The sequence below is a fragment of the Chenopodium album genome, chromosome 3, assembly GCF_948465745.1.
Source record: "Chenopodium album chromosome 3, dcCheAlbu1.1, whole genome shotgun sequence".
In the NCBI taxonomy this organism is placed as follows: Eukaryota; Viridiplantae; Streptophyta; class Magnoliopsida; order Caryophyllales; family Amaranthaceae; genus Chenopodium; species Chenopodium album.
Window position 1 is genome coordinate 83,616,603 of NC_137836.1, and position 20,243 is coordinate 83,636,845.

A 20,243-nucleotide genomic window follows, 5' to 3' on the forward strand; every position below is an offset into this window, starting at 1 on the left:
TAACCTTTCTTATTTGGTACTTGCATAAGTCAATTTAATTAATGTTATATTTTCATTTTTAGTTTCTTATATGTAGCCATATAGACTATGGTCATGTTTGGTAAATGACTTTTTGGTTAGCTTTTGACTTTTTTTGCATATAGTCAAACAAAAAAAAAATGTGTTTGGTAATTGGCTTTTTAGTTAGCGAAAAAGATGGCTTTTAAGCCAAAATGAAAAAGCTGCTTTGAGTAGCTCTTTTGTTGGCTTGTTGGCCCACAAATTATCTAATAAACAGCCAACAACCAACAATTAATTTACCAAACACTTTTATAAACAGTCAGTTTAAACAACCTATTTCAAAAGCCATTATAAACATCCAAACATTCCAGCTAGTCAAACAAGCCAAGTGAACCAGTCAACAACCATTTGCCAAACAAGACCTATGTATAACATTTTCTGTTAATTTATTGACTTTAATAAACTTACTTGGGTTGTAATTGAACTTAAGTGATTCTTAAGAGCCTATTTTGATTTACTGAACTGATTGGAGTTGAACTTAATTAAAATGACTTGTTTATGAAAGAAGAAAATTAAGATCTGAGCTGAACTGAATTGATTAGAGCTAATGTAAACTGATCTGGACCAATTGGAGCTGAGCTGAACTAAACAAAGCTAAAATTAAGCTGAAGAGAACAAACCTTAATTCCTTATTACACCTTATTATCTTATGGAGTATCTAAACTTATTGCTTCAAAATTAAGATGAACAAATTAGAGTGTATATTATTTCTTGAAAATAAAACAATGCAAACAAATTCAAGTAAATGAGGAAAGTGATCCCCAAGAGTCGATAAAATGGGGTCCCATAACGCAAACCCCGCGCCTTCTTTGACACAACCTTTCCGCTTATCTCTCTCTCCTTTTCTCCACCCTCCGATCTCTCTCTCTCCATTTCTCATCCGTCCGATCTCTCTTCCTCTCACTAATCTATAATCTCCCCACCAATTTTATTTTATTTTTCTAAAAAAAAAAGAAGAGAAAAGTCCAGTAAAAATATAAAAAAGTAAAACCGATATTCTTAACTTCCTCAGATTCTCTCTCTTCTTCAGTTCTTCTTCTTCATCTTCTCCTTCTCTCTCACATCTCACTCACTCACTCATTTTCTCTCTCCTCCATTGTCAGTTCACTCTGCTACATTTGGATCACACTTTCCCAGCTTTTCCTTCTCCCATTTTTTCACTTCTTATTTTCTCTCTCCTCTTTTCTTCCTACTTTGCCGACACCTCTTTCTCCCCCATTTTTCCTGCATTTCAACTTCCTTATTCAGGTAACTAATTTTCTTGAATTTTTGGCTGTTTTTTTTGTAATTTTTTTGCATTTTTATTTTTGTTTTTGTTTGTTGCTGAAGTTCTTTAATCTGGAAATGATGTAATCTGGGAAAAATTAGGCGTTGTTTCAGTTTCCTTGAATAATGGCAGGAAATATGCGAGTTTGTTTTAGATTCTTTTTTAGCCGTTCATTTTTTTTTTGGGGGATAGATTTATTATTGATTAGTAAACTTTATTTTATTAGACCAACCTAATTTTTTCGTTACTAAGTTACAATTATGACATTAGAACTCGGGTTGTCGACTAGCTTAGTTGGTTAAAGTCTTGCCGGGGTAAATCCCGTCTATTGCTCGGAAAGATTTATGACACTTGGAACCTTGAACATTGATAGATTTCCACGTTTTGGTAGCAATTGATGTAATATTAATTGCATTGATGCATTTAAATTGGAATCTAGAAAATGAAGCTTCTTTTTTTCCTATGATTTTACAATAATTGCAGTAGTTATTGCTATATAGGATATAGTCATATAGAGTTGTAGTTTCTAATTATATCTCATATATTCTCTTTTTCCAACTTTTTTTTGTACCCTTTAATAATTTGTGCTTCTTGATTAATTGGGATTTAAAATTTGAGAAAATGATAGTGGATTTTAGGTAGCTAAGATCAAATTAGGGGGCAAGGAGATCTTTGTCATTTTGTACATGTTTCAAAAAAAAAAAAAAAACAAAGAAAAGAAGTTTGCTTTAATTTTAATTATGAGTTTATCATCATCAGTTTGAATGGACCACACGTTTTCTATGCTTCAGGTCCATTTTATTTGTCTTTGTGTTTGTGTTTGTAGTGGTGGGTATTTGTGTACTTTCAGGTATGGTTTTACCAAATCACTTGTTAACTTTTTGTTAATCTTTAGCAATTTTATGATGATTTGGTCAATTTGTCATAAAGATGATGTTTAACAGATATTTGTGGGCATGTTCATGGTGAGAGTTAGTGAAGTGGGAAATTGAGAAAGATGAGTAATTTGTAGTTTTGACTCGTATAATGTACTCGAGGATAGTACATTTTTCATCCGGAGTGTGATGATTTCATGGTTCCGAGTGTCTAGAAATGAAGAGATTATGGCCTTTGATTGCGGTGTTTAGTATGGAAAGGGTTGGTGAGTATGTTTAATGTTTGTGACCAAGAAATTTGGAAGGTAACTGAAGGAGTATTAAGTATTTCACAATATGCTTGTAGTTTAGTGTGGCGTATTGAAAGTGAACTTAAGCTCTTTTAGAAGCTGATTCAGCTGTAGCTGATAAATAACTCGAATTGTGGTATTGCTTAGGAAATTGCTTGAGCAATGAGAAAGCATCTTTGTATTGTATCTTAGTATTGACTCTTGTGAAAGGTGCTTATCACCTAATTCTTTTGTCATAGCTGATTTCAAGGACAGAGTAGTAACTCTTAATGTTTGCTATACCACTTAGATAGTACTTGTAATTTCTAATTGTGTAATTTTGAATTGTACAGGTTTGAATTGCCCTTCTTAGTAATATACATCTTAATTTAGATGGGTTCACCTATTCCTTTGCTCATGTATTTTGCTTTTGTAAATGTCAGTGTGCAGTTGAGAACAATGGCAGAATGTGGGACTGATGGCTGGACATGACCAAATGATGTACTTCTTGTTAAGTGGATCTGACTTGTGCGTTTTATGGACCATCTTGGTGATATTAGGAGTATTTCTAGGGATCGGAGATGCACGACGTCTCCAGAGACTAATTTTGTTCCTCGTACTCGTCAAGGTACAAAGTTGCGAGATATTTTGTTGTCTGATAAACACAAATTGTCATATGCTGATTTCCATCACGGGATTACTAGAAATCCAGATGATTCCTTGCCTAGATATGTAGGTAGCCAACAAAGTCAGGTATTAGATAAAAGGATCTCTAAAGAGGACGAACTGGTCAGATACATGTCAAATTTACCAAGTTATTTGGAGAAAGGAAAGAATTTTCAGGAGAAAGGACTGAATGTTGGTGTCCTTGACTGGAGGCGCCTAGAAAAATGGCGGTATAGCCAAAAACAGATGCCTACAAAGCAAAGTGGGTGCTCTCCATCTAGTAGCACCACCTCTCTTTTTTCAACAGATGGCTCATCAACCCATTCTAGCAAAGGTCAGAGCTGCTCCCCTGCTCGTCAAAGGTTGCACCGTCTCTCCCTTGAATCTCCACTGGAAGCTTCACCAAAGGAAAACCATGTTGGAGATGCTAAATCTTCTTCTGGAAGAGGTCACAGCTGCTCTCCAGCTCGTCAAAGGATGCAACCTCCTGTGCCTCAATCTCATCCCCACAAGGTATATGCAGGGGGGAGACCTTCGCCAGATTCCGAGGTTTATGGTGGAAATACCCAGAAATTCCAAGATTCAACTGATACGGTTGGCAACAATTTGAGCAGACAACAAAGGGTTTTTGGAGCAGTACAAGCTGTACAACCAAGTAGAAGGCAAGAGCCTGACTTGAAATCTGTCTCCGAAATCGGAAAACGACAAAACATCAATAAGTATGAGGTTGGGGCGCCTTGGAAAGGAAAAACAAAGATTCAAATTATGGAATCTGCCAAAGAAACCATAAGGTCACAAGAAACGAAGTTGAGTGCTGCTAATCAAGAATGCTCCGGAAGGGAGAATTCAGGGGGGGTTGACATGCCTAGGGATCCATCGGAACATAGATGCTCTAGTTTGACTGCCATGTCTAATTTTACCGTGGATGGTCGATTGTCAGTAGAGCCATGTCAGAGGAGCATTTTAGGTGGAAACAATCTTGGGGCCCGGCTTCCTTCTAAAGATGACCACAGAAAGCAGTCTGAGCCATCTGAATCTTGTTCCAAATCTCCAGATGGGGTCAAAAGGCCTTCTCAACTGTCAAATATGTCACTTCATTCAGCTAAGGTAGCTGACAGTTCATTCAAGAACAATGCACAAGGGGTCAAAGGTGCCCCACAAGCATCACATATGTTATCATTTCCTGCTAGGATGCTTAGCAGCCCATCCAGGAGCAGGAATGCGGAGGAGAAGAAGCCAGTTGCTGGGTCTAGGAGTGCTATTGCAGTGAAGCCTTTTCCAGAGTTGGACACAAGAAAAGGTTCAGAGTCCATTCCGAAAGCAAGAAACCCATCTCCGATTCGCAGATTAAGTTTTGCAATGGGAAAGATGATTAAGAGTGCCGGTTCCAGAGATAACTCCCCCCTTCGGTCAAGTTCAAAAGAAACTGTTGCCAAATCTGGGTCAGAGGCAGTGGTTGCTTCTGTATCAATTGATAATTTTTGCAGTGATAAGTTGTCTACTGATAGTAATAGAGGTAGGTCTAGTCCTTTAAGAAGGCTGCTTGATCCCCTTCTTAAGCCCAGAGCGTCGAACAGCTCTGAGCCATCAAGGCCTTCCAGTGGTAATAAAATGGGTTCTAGTGATGCCCATCATAATTCAAATAGTTCGTCATCATTTCAAGCTCTTCTGCAGGTATCATTTAAGAATGGGCTTCCTCTGTTTACTTTTGCCATCGACAATGAAAGCAACATTTTAGCTGCCACTGTGAGGAAGTCTAGTGTTCCAGGAAAAGGTCATCATAGCTGGACTTACACTTTCTTTACCATCCGTGAAGTTAAGAAAAGGAGTGGGAATTGGTTTAATCAAGGAGGGAAAGGCGATGGTCATGGTTATGTTCCAAATGTTGTGGCACAAATGAAGGTTTCAGATTCCCCAAGTTTCTTTACCAAGCATGGCCATGCAGGTAATAATATCACCAGAGAGTTTGATCTGTTTGCAGTGGATGTTGGGCATGGAGATCAGTATGCTACTGACTTTCATCCAACTAATGAGCTGGCAGCCATTGTTGTGAAGCTTCCACAAATCATCACTGAAGATGATAGTAAAGATGACCAGTCAAGCTATAACTGGCTAGACTTGTTACAAGATTCCAGAGAGAATTTGGAGGAGATGAGATCTGCTGACTCCAGTGATAATCTACAGCATCAGCAATCACGCTTAAGTCTGAACATAAAAACAACTGTCATCCTTCCAGGTGGTGTTCATACAGTACCTAGTAAAGGAGAAATATCTACGCTAGCCGAGAGATGGAGGTCTGGTGGATCATGTGATTGTGGTGGATGGGATTTGGGTTGTCAGCTGAGAGTGCATACGAATCATAAAGAATATGAAAGGAAAATGGGTTCTTCTGGAATGTTGCTGAACAAGGACAAGTTTCAAATTTTCTCCCAGGTAACTATTTTCCTGCCTTTCACTCCGTCTTTTGCACACTGTATATATGACCTTTTGGTCGTAGTTTAATATGATTATTAGCATGATGTTTTAAGGGTCTTTTAAAAGCAGCCTGGATCATTTAGGGGGTATGGTTGTGTTGTGTTGCACCAAACCCCGTTACCATCGCAGTAGCAGGATCCTTATTGATTTGTGTACTTTTGTGTTTGCATTCTGAACTTTTATTCATCTTAAAAATAAAATCTTTTTTCCCTCATGGGTGAAGTGAGCATTAGCTTCTTTTTTTTTTTTTTTCTTTTTTTTGAGATTAATTGAGCATTAACTTGAAAGTTAAAACATTGTTTTACAGGGGCAAGATAACCAACCGGTATTGAGTTTGGCGCCATTCAAGGACAGAATATACTCGGTGGAATTTAATTCATCACTCTCACTTCTACAAGCATTCGCTATCTCTATATCATTTATAGACAGTAGAAGACCCCCTGAGATCTCAGAACCGAGCAGCAGTGTTGAAAAAATCAGTAATGAGGCAGGCCTTTTTGAGGTTGCTATGCGAACAAAGGCATCATATCAAGGAGAAGCTCCTGCAAGATATGTCTCATATCCACCCCATTCCCCTGTTGGGAGAGTCTAGGTTTTCTTACGAGGGATTTCACCCGGGCACCGGTGAAACTGTTGTGTTAGCTATGCTTTCTCATGCCTGAAAGTTCCCTGCATCTTAGAACTTCTTCCTATAGTAATTAGATAATATATTTGTCCTTTTTTTTTTGTTCCCCAGGGAAGTTTATAGGGCAGAAAAATGGAGTGATTCGAAAGTTTGGGGGCGGGGAGGGATCAACTCCGGTAATGGATAAAGGTAGCAATAATTATCTTGTAATTAGTATCTCTTTTGATAAATAAGTTTCTGTAAAATAGTTAAAAAGGCGTTGGTTTGTACTAAACAAGTAGAACTATATCTTCTTGTAAGTGTGCATTTTAGAGAGAAAAAAAAAAAGTATCTACAGAGATCTAATAATGTACTAGTAGTACTTAATTAGAAAAATATTCAATTGTTGTTTTTGACTAGATTCCTTGAGACATGATCACATGAATTTTACTACCAATTTTGTGCAAAATGGGTTGATTGAAAATTTGATACTCCGTACAAAATGATGCAGCTGCCTCCATGTTTTGCTGCTCGGTTTCTGCATCCGCTTTCTGGTACCAAGGATTCCTGGCATGTCTTTGCTGTTTTATAATCGCACAACAGAATTGAACTATTAGCAAGGTGAAGATCCACCACCATCCCAATCACAATCGTCCATCGTGAATTCTTCAAGCAATAGACACCCGCCGAAAATCACATTAAATTTGCAATTGTTCGGATTAAGTTCATAAGATCCAGTAAAAAATGAGTAACTTATCTTCTCTGAAGAAAAGGATTTTGAGACTCCAAAATGTTACTGATGTAAGGGGAGTTAGGGGACATAATATAAATCTACCCTACAACTTGAAAGGAAAAACACTAGCAATTAATTATGGGTATAATAAGTGGTTAGGAAAAAGTCCAAAGTCCAATCCGATCCAAACTTATTGAATTGAATTGGGCTAGAAAAAGTTTGGATCAGATTCGAACTAAAATTTCAGAGTTCAAAATTTATTTGGACTGGACTTGGAGTTCAAAAGTCCAAAATTTCTAGGGTTACGGTACAAATACGTAAGTAAAACTACACGTCTACACTTCTAACTTCTAAGTACTTGAGTTAAAAAAAGGACTCGTGTATGTGATGATGAGTATAGAATACTGAGATATATACTAATTAAAAGATTAAAAGTTACGAGAGTGAGAGATAATTCGAGTGGTTAAAGCTTTTCAGTTTTCACTCGATTTCAGGAGGTTCTTCCGCGTATAAAAAGTGTTACACTTATCACATACGAACGTGTTTCAATAAGTGTTTTATACTGGTATTAAAAAAAGAATAGAGGAAGGAGTCGCAAAAGGTAGAGTGCGTAAAGCTGAGCTATCATGCTCACACGGAGACAGAGGAGTAGAAAGAGTAATTTTTGATAAAGAGAAGTGAAGTCATGCTTTTGCTTTTTTTGTTATTGTTGGGGGAAAGCTCTGACGGAATATATGATGGGATTTTACAGACATCAAACATTATTATGGCAAAACAAGTATGACTTTTTATTCCTTTTTTTATTCATTATTCTTTATTTTTTTTTCCCTAATAAATGTTGGAATTTAATGAGATGGTGACCTAATTTGAGCTGGAAATGTTTGATCAAGAGGGAAATGCTCAAGCTAAAATCTTAGCTTGTGTATCATAATATTTAAAGCTAAGGGTTGCTCCATTATTGGAGCCATATTAGATTATTAGGCATGTTTTCCTTTTGGCAATGTCATTTGCTTCCTTGTTACAATATTGCTAGCTGCCTTCTAACTTTTTCTTCATTATACTACGACATTAAAACTTAAATGGTCCATGCATGTTTGATAAGTGGCTCCGCAATGTTGGCGAACTCTTACACGACACGATAATATGACGCAGGTTCAGCACAAAATTATTTGAGATGCAACAATATAATAGCTCATTTGGGAAGAACATTATGAATTTACAAGAATTTTTCTTTATTAGACTCTTTTTATCGGTAGACCATGGCCTAAATTTGATAACTGGTTGTATTTGTTTTTTTTTTTTTTTTATTTAATAGCTAAAGATTTTTATTTTTTTTTTCATTTCTTTTTGTATTTGTTGTGAGCGGTATAGAATCTAAGGGTCATTTAGAAGATCCACCAAATGAAATATCCAACAATCCTAAACAAATGGAAGTAGTACTAAAGTAGTGAAGTGTATGGTTTTAAGTTTGTAACATATGTTTCAATTTGTTCCTACATTTTATATTTGCGTTGATTACAAATTTTTCTGCATAACAAAAATAAATGAGAAGAAGTAGTTCAAAATTATTATCATTTGTGAAGACAAGCAAAATTATTTAATATTATACTCCATTTGTTTATAAAAGTTTTTCATGTTTGAATGTTGATTGTCTTAAAAATAAAAATAAAAATATAAAAAGAAATTCTAGCTAAAGATGCAAGAAGTACATACCTACTTCAACACTTGAAACATGAATTATAAATGATCGATTGTAAAATACTGCTTCGTAGTTCTTTGCAAATCAATTTTTCTGATGATTTAGGACTTCTATTAAAGTCGTGCTATAAATGATCAAATTAATGAAGAAATAAAAAGTATAGAATTGGAGTCAACATATCTTTAAATGGATAGTAATAAATCGTGAGGCAACTAGATGGCTAGATTCTTGTTTAGTTTGGTGTTAAATGAACAACGTAACATCGATCCATTCTAATAAATTTTGTAACAATGAAAGGTGTATGGTTGGGTTGGAATGAAATTCAAGTCCCCACTTGCTGTTAAGGGAGATAATTAAGGGGATTTCGATTCAGAATTCTTTTTTTTTTTTTTTTTTTTTTTTTTTTTTTTTTTGTGATTGAAAAACATTTGGCCCCACTACATCATGTGATAGTGTGCCTTATATTGGGTTTCACCAAATAAGAATCATATTTTGTGCTTTCATCAATTCATGGAGCTCCCAAATGCACAAAAAATATTGCTTTTTTAAGATACATTTCCTTTACATCCATAATATCATAGCATACAGAACGATTAGCTACATGTAAATGTAGTTTTGGGTTATCACCTCATAAATTTTTAAGCTATATGATTTAAGCTATAACATCTATAATGGTAAGCTAAATTCTTTTGTAATAAATAAACCATAAGAATATAAAATAATAAATAAATAAACAAACAAATTCATAAAATATATAAATAAATAAAATAATAGCATTGGGTGGAGTGTAACTACATAACTCTATAGAGTTATGTAGTTTGGCTTAGCTACAAGAGGTTGTTGTTCCACAATGGCTAGTATGTAGCTAACAATTATTTAGAAATTTCTAACAGGTCTTTATGCATAACTATTGTAGATACTCTATTGTAACATAAAAATTACATTTTCCAAAACACAATTGAAATCCAGAATATACAACTTCCATTTCTTACTATATTATTTATAACAAAAAAAAAAAAAATTATTTCTTAATAAATACCCTTTTATTGCAAATAATAAGAAATGGAGGTAATGTTAATTATTTAATTATAAAGTATATAACAATAAAAATTATAAACAAATTACTACCTCCGGTCCAAATTACTCGCAACTTTGGGGTATTATTTGTGAGATATAAAAAATTCCAAAGTTGCGAGTAATTTAAACCGGAGGTAGTATATCAAGATATTATAAAAATATATAAATCGAGATGAATATAATAGAACCATATAACTATTTAATTTCTTAATTACAAATAACAATAATGTCAAAGATGGAATTGTTTCAATATTCATGAAACAATATAGGAGTACAAATAAATAGATGGGAAATAAATAAAAAAAATAAAAATGGATAATGTTTTCACACATTGTTGGCCTTTCGGTCAACTCTTCTAGTGTAGGGTTTTTTAAAGCTCAAGTCCTTTTTCCACCTTTACCCATGTTTGAATACTTACATGTGTATTGATGTCCATGAGCTTGAATTATTAATAATGTTTGGGTACGTATGAACCAGAAATCTAGATTCCTAGGTGGGCCCCATCTTGGTACGTGAGTTTCATTTATAGTTCTTACACACACTAAAAATTAAATATGTTCATAAATATCTTTTAATAATTGATATATTAATGTTGTACTAATTAAATTGTACTCTAATTGATACGGAGTAGATCAACGACTAACAAATGGGATTTATCACTATGTTAGCATAATTTGGGATAAAGACTCCTCACTTTTCCATTCAAATTCATAAAGGATTAAAGGGCCTAACTTGTTAATGTAGGCTCATGTGTGATTTATGAAAGGTTTTTGCCCTAACATATACTTCATTATTCTTACCTAAAAAATAAAATAAAATATGTTAGTGTAATAACATACTCTATATTATACCTATAAACACATGATATGTACTCCGATTTTTTTTTAAAAAAAATGAAAATAGGTACAACAATGGTTGTAAAGAGTGTATAGAGCATCCTAAGGCCATGTTCTTTTGAGTTTCTGAACAAGCAAAGTAGAGCAAATATCTGTAGAGTAGAGCAGATTGATTCAACATAACAAAATAGATCAAGAACAAGGCTTTACTTCATTTTCAAATATTTGTTATTGATATTACGGATTCTATTTACGCATAAATTGAGATAATTAAAAGATATAGTGTTATTTGGTGACTGAATGAGTGAAACAAGTAGATTTAGTATAATGAAGGAATAAAATATCGAAAGCGTAAAGAAGAACTAGATTTAGTCAAAATAAGAGCATCATAGATATTTATTAGTACCAACCAAATTAATACGTAGTAGAAGCTAATGCCTAATTGACTAAATAGTCTAACGAGCAACAACAAAACTACTCCGTATCTACTGTGCTCCGTACAAAAAATGACCAATTCTTATTTGTAAGAGCTTTGATTTGAGGGGGTGGTGTGGTGAGTAGCGAACGTGATAAATTAGTGGAAAATTGAAAGGGATTAAAAATTTCATCAAAAATTGATTGCAAAAGGACGATGAATTAATTTGTTTCGTACTTGTCAATTGAAAGACAATGATACAAGTTTTAAATTTTTTTTATATATAAATCAACTTATTATAAAAGAAGTTATAATGTTTAATTATAGACATCGTGGAGCAAAAAAAATTTCCAAGCATAACTTTTTTATTAAAGTTGAACACACCGTGTGGTCGGCTGACACACACCAAATTACCTTTATCGGCGAGTAATCTCTAACCGAATAAGCCCTAATCGACTTAGTAATCCTAACCGACTTAATAACTCCTAATCAACCAAGTAACCACTAACTGAGTAACCCCTAACCGATTTAGTAACACCTAACCGAGTAAGTAACCATTATAACACTAACAAAGTAACCCGTTCCTCATAATAATTGGCCACACAATCACCTATAAAAGTTTGTGACAAAACAATAGACGGTCTATTGAGTTTTTTTTTTTTTTTGGTCTCTTAAGTTTAACTTAGGGCCAGTTCTGATTTATTGAATTGAGATGAGATGAACTAAACTGAACTACAGAGTAAATATTTTATAAGAGAAGAAAATTAAAAACTGAACTTAAGTGAAGTAAATTGAACTGATTTTACACAATTACGCTTTAACGATTATACACTATCCACCCTTTACAAGAAAGGTGGAAATAATCACTTGAATCAAACATAACCGTTTACAAATTTTTTACTACAATGGACTAATGGAGTGAGTACTATTTCAAAAGATTAGGACTACTTTCTCCATCTTCTCTGTTTTTGATTTTGATTTTTTTTTTTTTTAATTTTCTTTTTAATTTTTCTTGTTTTCTCTCTCTCCTCTGTCTGTCTGATTTCTCCTTTTTCTGTAAAACCCTTTCAAATCACACTAACACAAAAAAACTAGCAGAAAGTTTGAGACCCAACCTTAAACTTTACTACACTCACTGATCCAGCTCTTTCTCTCTCTATCTCTACAAAATCAATGGGAGTTCGTTGCTCTAAACTTTCATTTTGCTGGTGGTCCAACTCTCATCACAGTCATGCTCCACATTACTCCGATCTTGGTAATTTTTTATTTCAATCTCAAAAATTTTGGTCTTTAATATTTCATTTTAAGCTCAATAATCACCAAAAATTTGATCTTTTATGCTTAATCTTTGATGGGTTTTGATGTTCACATATTTTTGATTTCTGGGTGATTGTAGAAAACGGAGGGAAAGATGAAAGTGAGTCTCAACCGAGTTTTACTGAGTTCAAATTGGACGAGTTAAGAGCTGCTGCTTCTGGGTTTTCTTCAGAGAACATTGTTTCTGAACATGGTGAGAAAGCTCCTAATATTGTGTATCGTGGGAAGCTCAATGATGGCCGTTGGATCGCCATCAAACGGTTCCACAGGTCTGCTTGGCCTGATACTCGGCAATTTCTGGTATTAACTAATTGCTATTTTAAGCAATTTTTGTTTATGGGTTTGTAATATATATTCTTGATTTTTGATGGGTTTTTGTCAAATTTGATTAATTAGGAGAAAATTGCTTATTTGGTATAGTTGGATGTTTGATTGGAATTTGATATAAAATGTAGGAGGAAGCAAGAGCAGTAGGGCTGCTGAGAAGTGAGAAAATGGCAAATTTAATTGGGTGTTGTTGTGAGGGTGATGAGAGATTGCTAGTTGCTGAGTTCATGCCCAATGAAACTCTTTCTAAGCATCTCTTTCATTGTGAGTATTATCTCTTTTCATAACTTTCTTGTTTAAGATTGAAATGTTGTGACCATGACTAGCATTTGTTAATTTTCTGTCTAAGGGACTTTGTATGTTTCGTGTTGAAAATAGGCACTGCATTTGTGTTTTTGATATGTTATCAATGAGATATGTTTACCACGGTACGTTGCTTGAAGATACTAGAGTTTATGCCTATTATTAATTTTCGAGAAGGGAAAAAAGCTCTATCTAAATTGTTTGTGTCAGAGTTAACAACAATCAATGTACAACCAGTATATTCTTAATGAAGGGTTGCACCACATCATTGGTGTAATCTTCTTAGGACTCTCAAACAGACAAGGAGAACTTTGGGCAATGTCGATATGATAAAATAATTTTTTAAGTTTTTTTTTTCTCTTTTTTGGATTGATTAAGATTGGTTTTGGTACGTTTGTGCACATCAGTTTTACAAAGCTCATTGTGAGACTTAAATGGTGAGAAAAGCTCTTTTGTTAATAGAGTTTCCGTGTAGTTGATTCCGATTCATGGATGAAGGTGTTGTGTTGATGATGCTATTGTATTGGTTTAATTTTCAAACTGTTTATTTACTTCAGGGGAAAATCAGCCTTTGAAATGGGCTATGAGGTTGAGAGTGGCATTGTGTTTAGCACAAGCCTTGGAATACTGTAGCAGTAAAGGAAGATCATTGTACCATGACCTTAATGCTTATAGAGTTCTATTTGATCAGGTACAATTGAACTTGTATTTTTGCTATTGTCTCTATCCTTTTTCTCCATATACTCTATGTCGTGACTCAGCTTTTGACAGGATGGTAATCCCAGGCTCTCTTGCTTTGGCCTCATGAAAAACAGCCGAGATGGCAAAAGCTATAGTACAAATTTGGCTTTCACTCCTCCTGAGTACATGAGGACAGGTACCTGGCCCTTCCTTAATGATTCATTTTGCCGTAAATATAGACTATGCTGAATGGTATACATGACAAAATTGACTTGTCCTGATCTCATTGCTAATTGTATATTCAATAATGAAGGTCTCTCCCTAGTTATGTGTGCAGAGAACGTTATAAAGCTGTTGCAATGGAGCTGCTAATTTCTGAAAGCATGCTTTCTCTAGGAAGCTAATGCCCTGCTTTCTAATTGGCAGGTCGAATTTCTCCAGAGAGTGTGATCTACAGTTTTGGCACCTTACTGCTTGACCTGCTCAGTGGGAAACATATACCGCCAAGCCATGTAAACTTCGTATTTTCATAAAACTTACTGTGTGTCATGCCATTTTGTGCCCTCTTAAATAATGCTTCATTAACCCCTATATTCAGTGTATTACTCCAGTAACTCCACTTGAACTAGAAAGTAATAAATAAGCATCTAAGAGTCCTAGAGAACTCATATATTAGTATCCAAATATCCTTGAGATTTGGTTTTTATTAGACACCTAATTTCATCGAAATGCTTTCATGAAATAATTATAGGGCTAAATTGTAAGTCGTCTTATTGGAGCTGGCTTAGCATGTCATATTGACATATTCCCATGAATGATTTATATTTGCAATACATTAGAAGTAGGATTTGGATATTAAATTTTGTCAAACTATGAAACATGTTAAGTATCGTATCACGCTCTCCAACCCTCCAATTACCCCCCTCTCCCAAAAAAGTATATATCTTGTAAACTATTTAGCTCACTTTGGCTCTCTAATTGCCTTAGGTCCTGACACACCAATCCAAATGGTTCTCATATGTTTTGGGAACACAAAATTTTTTAACGCAGAATTCTCTTGATTTTCCCAGGCACTTGATCTCATACGTGGGAAAAACTTTTCGATGTTGATTGACTCTAATTTAGAGGGCCATTTTTCAAATGATGATGGAACTGAATTAGTACGATTAGCATCACGTTGCTTGCAGTATGAAGCTCGTGAGAGGCCTAATGCCAGATCTCTTGTGACAGCTCTTACTCCACTTCAGAAAGAAACTGAGGTGAGCCTAATTTTAACTCCTCTCCTGAGACATTGGTTTTTTCTTGCTTAATTATTTTGGCTTGTTTTCAATAAAAAATAATTTCTTCTGCCTTGTTCTTTGGTAATAGTATTAGTACATGTCAAAAGCAGATTATACTGATAAAATGCAACAATCATTTTGGTTAGCTTACTAAGTAAAGCTTCTGATAGTAAATTGGCCTACAGGTAGAAGTTTCCTTGCATAGAAATAGATAAACAGCAGAATTCTTAATTCTTCTGTGTTTTTCCATGAAATTTGGCAGGTTCCCTCTCATGTTCTGATGGGAATTTCACATGGAACTGCATCTCCAAAGGATTCATTGTCATTAACTCCTCTTGGTGAAGCCTGTTCAAGATTGGATCTTACAGCCATACACGAAATATTAGAAGATGTTGGATACAAGGACGATGAGGGGATTGCAAATGAGGTAGGCTTCTTTGTCTTTTGTCATTTATATTCATCTTTTGTGTTGGGTGTTTGGGTGTACAAGCAGAATATGTAACAAATTAGTTCATGTCTTTGTGTCTAGAATTATTATGACATAGTATCTGTCGAGTGCATTTTTCTATATTTGGGGAAACTTTAGAGGGTTTATCTTTCCATTTGGATCCATGGGCTCCATCCTTAAATAATGGACCACTTGAGGTCATTATTTTAAAATTTAGCTGAATTCCACAATTGTCTACTACATGAACTTTTCGTCCCACAAACGTTTTCTTTTCTTCTGGAATTTTGTATTTGATTTAAAATATAATGGTCTTTTTTTACTAGAAATTTTACGAGGGTAATGTGGAATAATTGCAAATTTGAACTTAATATATTAGAAACTGGCCTATCACATTTGAGATGAACTAAAAATGTGGCTTGGTATCTTGGGATGGTGGAAGTAAGTTGGCTGTTCAATTCTGCCAGTTTTCATGAAAAAGAACAGGCACTCAACCACTAGGCTATCCAATGGGACCTTCAAAAGCTTGGTATAATCATGTAGTTCCTGATTTGCTGTTTTATCAGATTTTCACATGTCTTATATAATGGGTGCAGCATAATTAATTTAGATAATAGAGCAGATTGGGTCCTGCATGGCTCATAATTGCAGCAAAATTACCATAATGATATTGTCTGTAGTGATGAAATTGGGTCATGCACAGCTAAATAGCTAATTATGTCTGCAAAATTACCATTATGCGTAGAATTAGATTGGGTCCTGCTTAGCTTATAATTGCTGCACGGTCTCTAGGAGTTCTCTTTTTCAGTTATTTTTTCTCTGTTTTTATTTTATTTTATTTCATTATTATAATTATTATTTTTAAAGATTTCATCCCTTTGGCTTGATACAGAATTTGTTCAAAAAGAACATGCTCTCGTTTGCCTGTTGTTACTAATATGGGCAGTAAATGAACTCTTTAACAACTTTTATGAAAATGCTCTGATCCATAAACGAGCGAAGAGCTTCTGATCCCAACAGTATGGCAGAAACCATCCAATGATTACATTTTTTTGTAAAAAAATTCCAGAGTTTACTCCTGTAAGACATAGGACATTACATAATTTTGCCAACTGATTAACATGTTTTATGACTGTGCATCATCGTGACATCACCTACACTTGAAATCTCCACTCCATTCATATCGATCTGATGAGATTGCGAATCTTGTTTCAGCTTTCTTTCCAAGTGTGGACGAGTCAAATTCAAGAAACACTAAACTGCAAGAAACATGGAGACAGTGCTTTTAGAGCTAAAGATTTTGCTACCGCCATTAAATCTTACACACAGGTAATTTGTTCTAGGCCATTGCTTCTTTCTTACTAAACGCGGTGATTCTGGATTTAATGTTTGATTGAATTTACTTTCCTTTGTCTGAAACTAATAGTGTCATGTATTCCCTTTGTCCTAGAATGAACTTTATACTTTCTATCTTGGGATGTCTAAAAAAGAACTACACACTTTTCTACTCCTTTTCGATTTCTCTATCCATCCCATGATTCCATAAAATCTTTTTCTTTTTCTTTCCCAACATTTCTTTTTTAAATAATTTCAACTAACTTTTTTTGTTACTAATTCTTAATTTTGTGCCAATCCAATTACATTTTTTTTGGGATGGTGGAAATTCTGTAGTAGGATATCCAAAAAGTTTGTTACATCTCCCAATATATTACTCGTACTCTGTAAGAAAAGGGATAAAAATTGTGCTAAATAGTCTTTTTGTAAATATCGAACATCTCTTAGAATTTGGTTGCATGATATCTTTCACACTGATTCACCACATGGTCAGCTCAAAAAGAACCTTAAAGTAGCTAGATTTATACACTAACCACTGCTATTGTAAACCATGTACTTAAAAGGCCTGATATTTATTACTCTATCTGCTATTCTGGTAGTTTATCGAGGATGGGACAATGGTTTCACCAACGGTGTTTGCTCGACGTTGCTTGTCTTACTTGATGAGCAATATGCTACAAGAAGCACTAGCAGATGCTATGCAAGCTCAAGTAGTATCTCCTGAGTGGCCAACTGCATTTTATCTCCAAGCTGCCGCTCTCTTCAGCCTCGGGATGGACAATGATGCCCATGAGACGCTCAAAGATGGAACGTCGTTGGAGGCCAAATGGAAGAAAAACTGAATTGTGTATAGAGCTTTCTTATTTTTCTGGGTTCTAAAGGTTCCATAATTATTGTATCTATTTGAAATTTCTGAGTGGTGAGTTTTATCTTCGTAATTAGAATTATAAATTCATACAAAGGTTGTATTGACTGACATTTTCATTTTTATCTCAAAGCAAGAGAAGTCTGATTTGCATTGCTACTTTTCCATCCGTCCCTAAATAATACCCAGTTTATCACAATTTTATAAGTATTAAGCAATTTTAAAACTATAAGGATCACTTTAGAATTTTAGAAAATTGCTTTGAATTTTCTCGTATTATTGTTAAAGTGATATTTGAAACAAGGTATTAGAAAGATTGGTATGAAGAAAAAGTGATATTTGAAACAAGGATTGTTGTTGTATATTAATTGAATTGCTTAATAAAGACATGGTAATGAGGGACGGATCAAGGCATAAATGAGATGGTTGTGGGCATCAAGTTGGCTCTGGGGGGCTTTTTGGAACCCCATGAAGCATCTCGATGCATCATCTTGCCGTGTCCAAAAATATTCCATGAAGGCCAAATTTAAAGGCTATAATACACGAAATAAAATATTTTTGGAGATTTCGGAATCCAGTCTTGAAAATTCAAGCGATGGAAATTCAAATGACGGCAGACAATAATGTATGCCAAGTAGAGCTACCAATTCGAGTAAACGGGTCGGGTTAGAGTGGGTCGGGTCAACTCGGGTCGGGTCAATTCGGATTAATTCAATAACCTATGCGGGTCGGGTTTGGGTTGAGTCATGCATGAGTTGGGTAACGTCGGGTCATACTTCTTATCGGGTTTGGGTCGGGTTTAGGTCGGGTTAATAATAGGTCGGGTTACATTCGGGTCGGGTGAACAATAGGTCGGGTTTTCACGGGTTAGGGTAAGCCTCGGGTTCGAGTCGGGTTTGATTCAAATCAATAATTTGCGGGTTAGAATTAGGTCGGGTCATTCTCGGGTTTGAGTCGGGTTGGTTCAAGCCAATAATTTGCGGATTATAATCAGGTCGGGTCAATTTGAAGTTGGGTCATTATCGGGTTCAAGTCGGGTTCGGTTCAAGTCAATAATTTGCGGGTTATAATCAGGTTGGGTCATTTCCAAGTTGGGTTAATGTCGGATTCAAGTCGGGTTATGTTCAAGTCAATAATTTGCAGGTTACAATCAGGTCGGGTGATTTCCAAGTCGGGTCATATTCGAGTTCAACTAACTATAAATAGATAATTATCATTTTTATCAAGCTAATTATTTCCTTTGACTATAATATATATGGCAATATACTAGGGAAATATAGTCTATAATTTAGGAAGATAATTATCTCCTTTGACCATACATCAAATATATACAATATTTAACTCTTAAATTTGAGGATGCTTCTCCTTTCTTTTGCTGGCCTTGATCGATTTGGTCTCCCTAGACAAAATGCTTTAATCAACAATAACAAGGTGGTCTAAATTGCATTTAAGATGATTTAAATCGGGTTAGGAATAATTTGGGTTGAATTTAGGTCGGGTCAATAACAAGTCGTGTTAATTTTGAGTGAAGTTAGTAACAGATCGGGTTGAATTTTTGGGTTGGGTAAGTAATAGGTCTGGTAACATTTGCAACGGGTCAATAACAAGTCAGGCTTAATTTGGGTCAAGTCAATAACAAGTCGGGTTGATTTCAGGTCATGTTTGTAACAGGTTGGGTTAAATTCAGGTCGGGTTAGGAACGGGTCGGGTAGAATTCAGATCAAGTTAGTAACAAGTCGGGTTAAATTAGGGTTTTGACGGGTTGAAACGGGTTTAGGTCAATTTAGGTTCAAGTCGGGTTCGGTGCAAGTTCATTAAATTGGCTGCTGTAAACCGGTAAATCAGTGCAAGTTGTAAATCGGTAAATTGGCCATTTAAAGGCAAATTGGATGGTTCTACCCATCAAATTGGATTCCCGGAGGATATTAAGGACCATGGTAAACATTTCGACAATTTTTATTTTTGGGCGAATAAAAGTAAAAAAATTCCAAAATTGAAGTCTAATATCCACGTTTTTTGAGAAATTTTGAAGGTTTCGGGCCTGGCGTTGAAAAGTCTTGAAATTTTTAGGGAATACATCTCGGGGTCATATAATGTCATTTGGAACCATATATGATCATTATTTGTTGTCATAAGTGTTCGTGGTAGGCTTGAGTTAATGAAATCGGTGCAAGTTGTAAACCGGTAAATTGGCCGTTTAAAGACAAATTGGATGGTTACACCCACCCAATTGGACTCCCGGAGGGTATTAGGGACCATGGTAAACATTTTGGCAATTTTTATTTCCAGACGAAAAATTAGTCAAAAAATTCCAAAATTAAAGGCTAATATCCACGTTTTTTGAGAAATTTTGGAGGTTTCAAGACCCGGTGTCTAAAAGTCTTGAAATTTTAGGAGATACATCTCGGGGTCATATAATGCCGTTTGGAACCATATATTATCATTATATGTTGTCATAAATGTTCGTGGTAGACTTGACTTAGTGAAATCGGTGCAAGTTGTAAACCGGTAAATTGACCGTTTAAAGATGAATTGGATGGTCCCACCCACCCAATTGGACTCCCAGAGGGTATTAGAGATCATGGTAAGAATTTCGTCAATTTTTATTTCCGGGCGAAAAAGGTCAAAAATTTCAAAAATTGAAGGCTAATATCCATGTTTTTTTGAGATATTTCGAAGGTTTTTGAGACCAGTGTCGAAAAGCAATGAGATTT

The 20,243-nt window shown here is 35.0% G+C and overlaps 2 protein-coding genes across 3 annotated transcripts; both read left to right on the forward strand.

The window, feature by feature from the left end:
- Positions 1-1,057: 1,057 nt before the first annotated feature.
- On the forward strand, positions 1,058-6,635 carry LOC145624600 (uncharacterized). 2 transcript variants are annotated; one of them, XM_081677656.1, is made up of 3 exons: positions 1,058-1,308; positions 2,915-5,570; positions 5,920-6,635. In XM_081677656.1, exons 2-3 carry the CDS (start codon positions 3,009-3,011, stop codon positions 6,202-6,204), a joined length of 2,847 nt encoding a protein of 948 aa, XP_081533782.1. In that variant the 5' UTR covers positions 1,058-1,308; positions 2,915-3,008; the 3' UTR covers positions 6,205-6,635. The 2 variants fall into 2 exon arrangements, with proteins under 2 accessions (XP_081533782.1, XP_081533783.1); XM_081677657.1 differs by having other exon boundaries at positions 2,922-5,570.
- A 5,243-nt stretch (positions 6,636-11,878) lies between these two features.
- LOC145624601 (serine/threonine-protein kinase BSK5-like) lies at positions 11,879-17,688 on the forward strand. Its single transcript, XM_081677658.1, has 10 exons — positions 11,879-12,231; positions 12,373-12,593; positions 12,749-12,884; positions 13,481-13,614; positions 13,695-13,800; positions 14,031-14,116; positions 14,675-14,863; positions 15,147-15,311; positions 16,545-16,658; positions 17,264-17,688. Exons 1-10 carry the CDS (start codon positions 12,150-12,152, stop codon positions 17,504-17,506), a joined length of 1,476 nt encoding a protein of 491 aa, XP_081533784.1. The 5' UTR covers positions 11,879-12,149; the 3' UTR covers positions 17,507-17,688.
- The last annotated feature ends 2,555 nt before the right edge of the window (positions 17,689-20,243 follow it).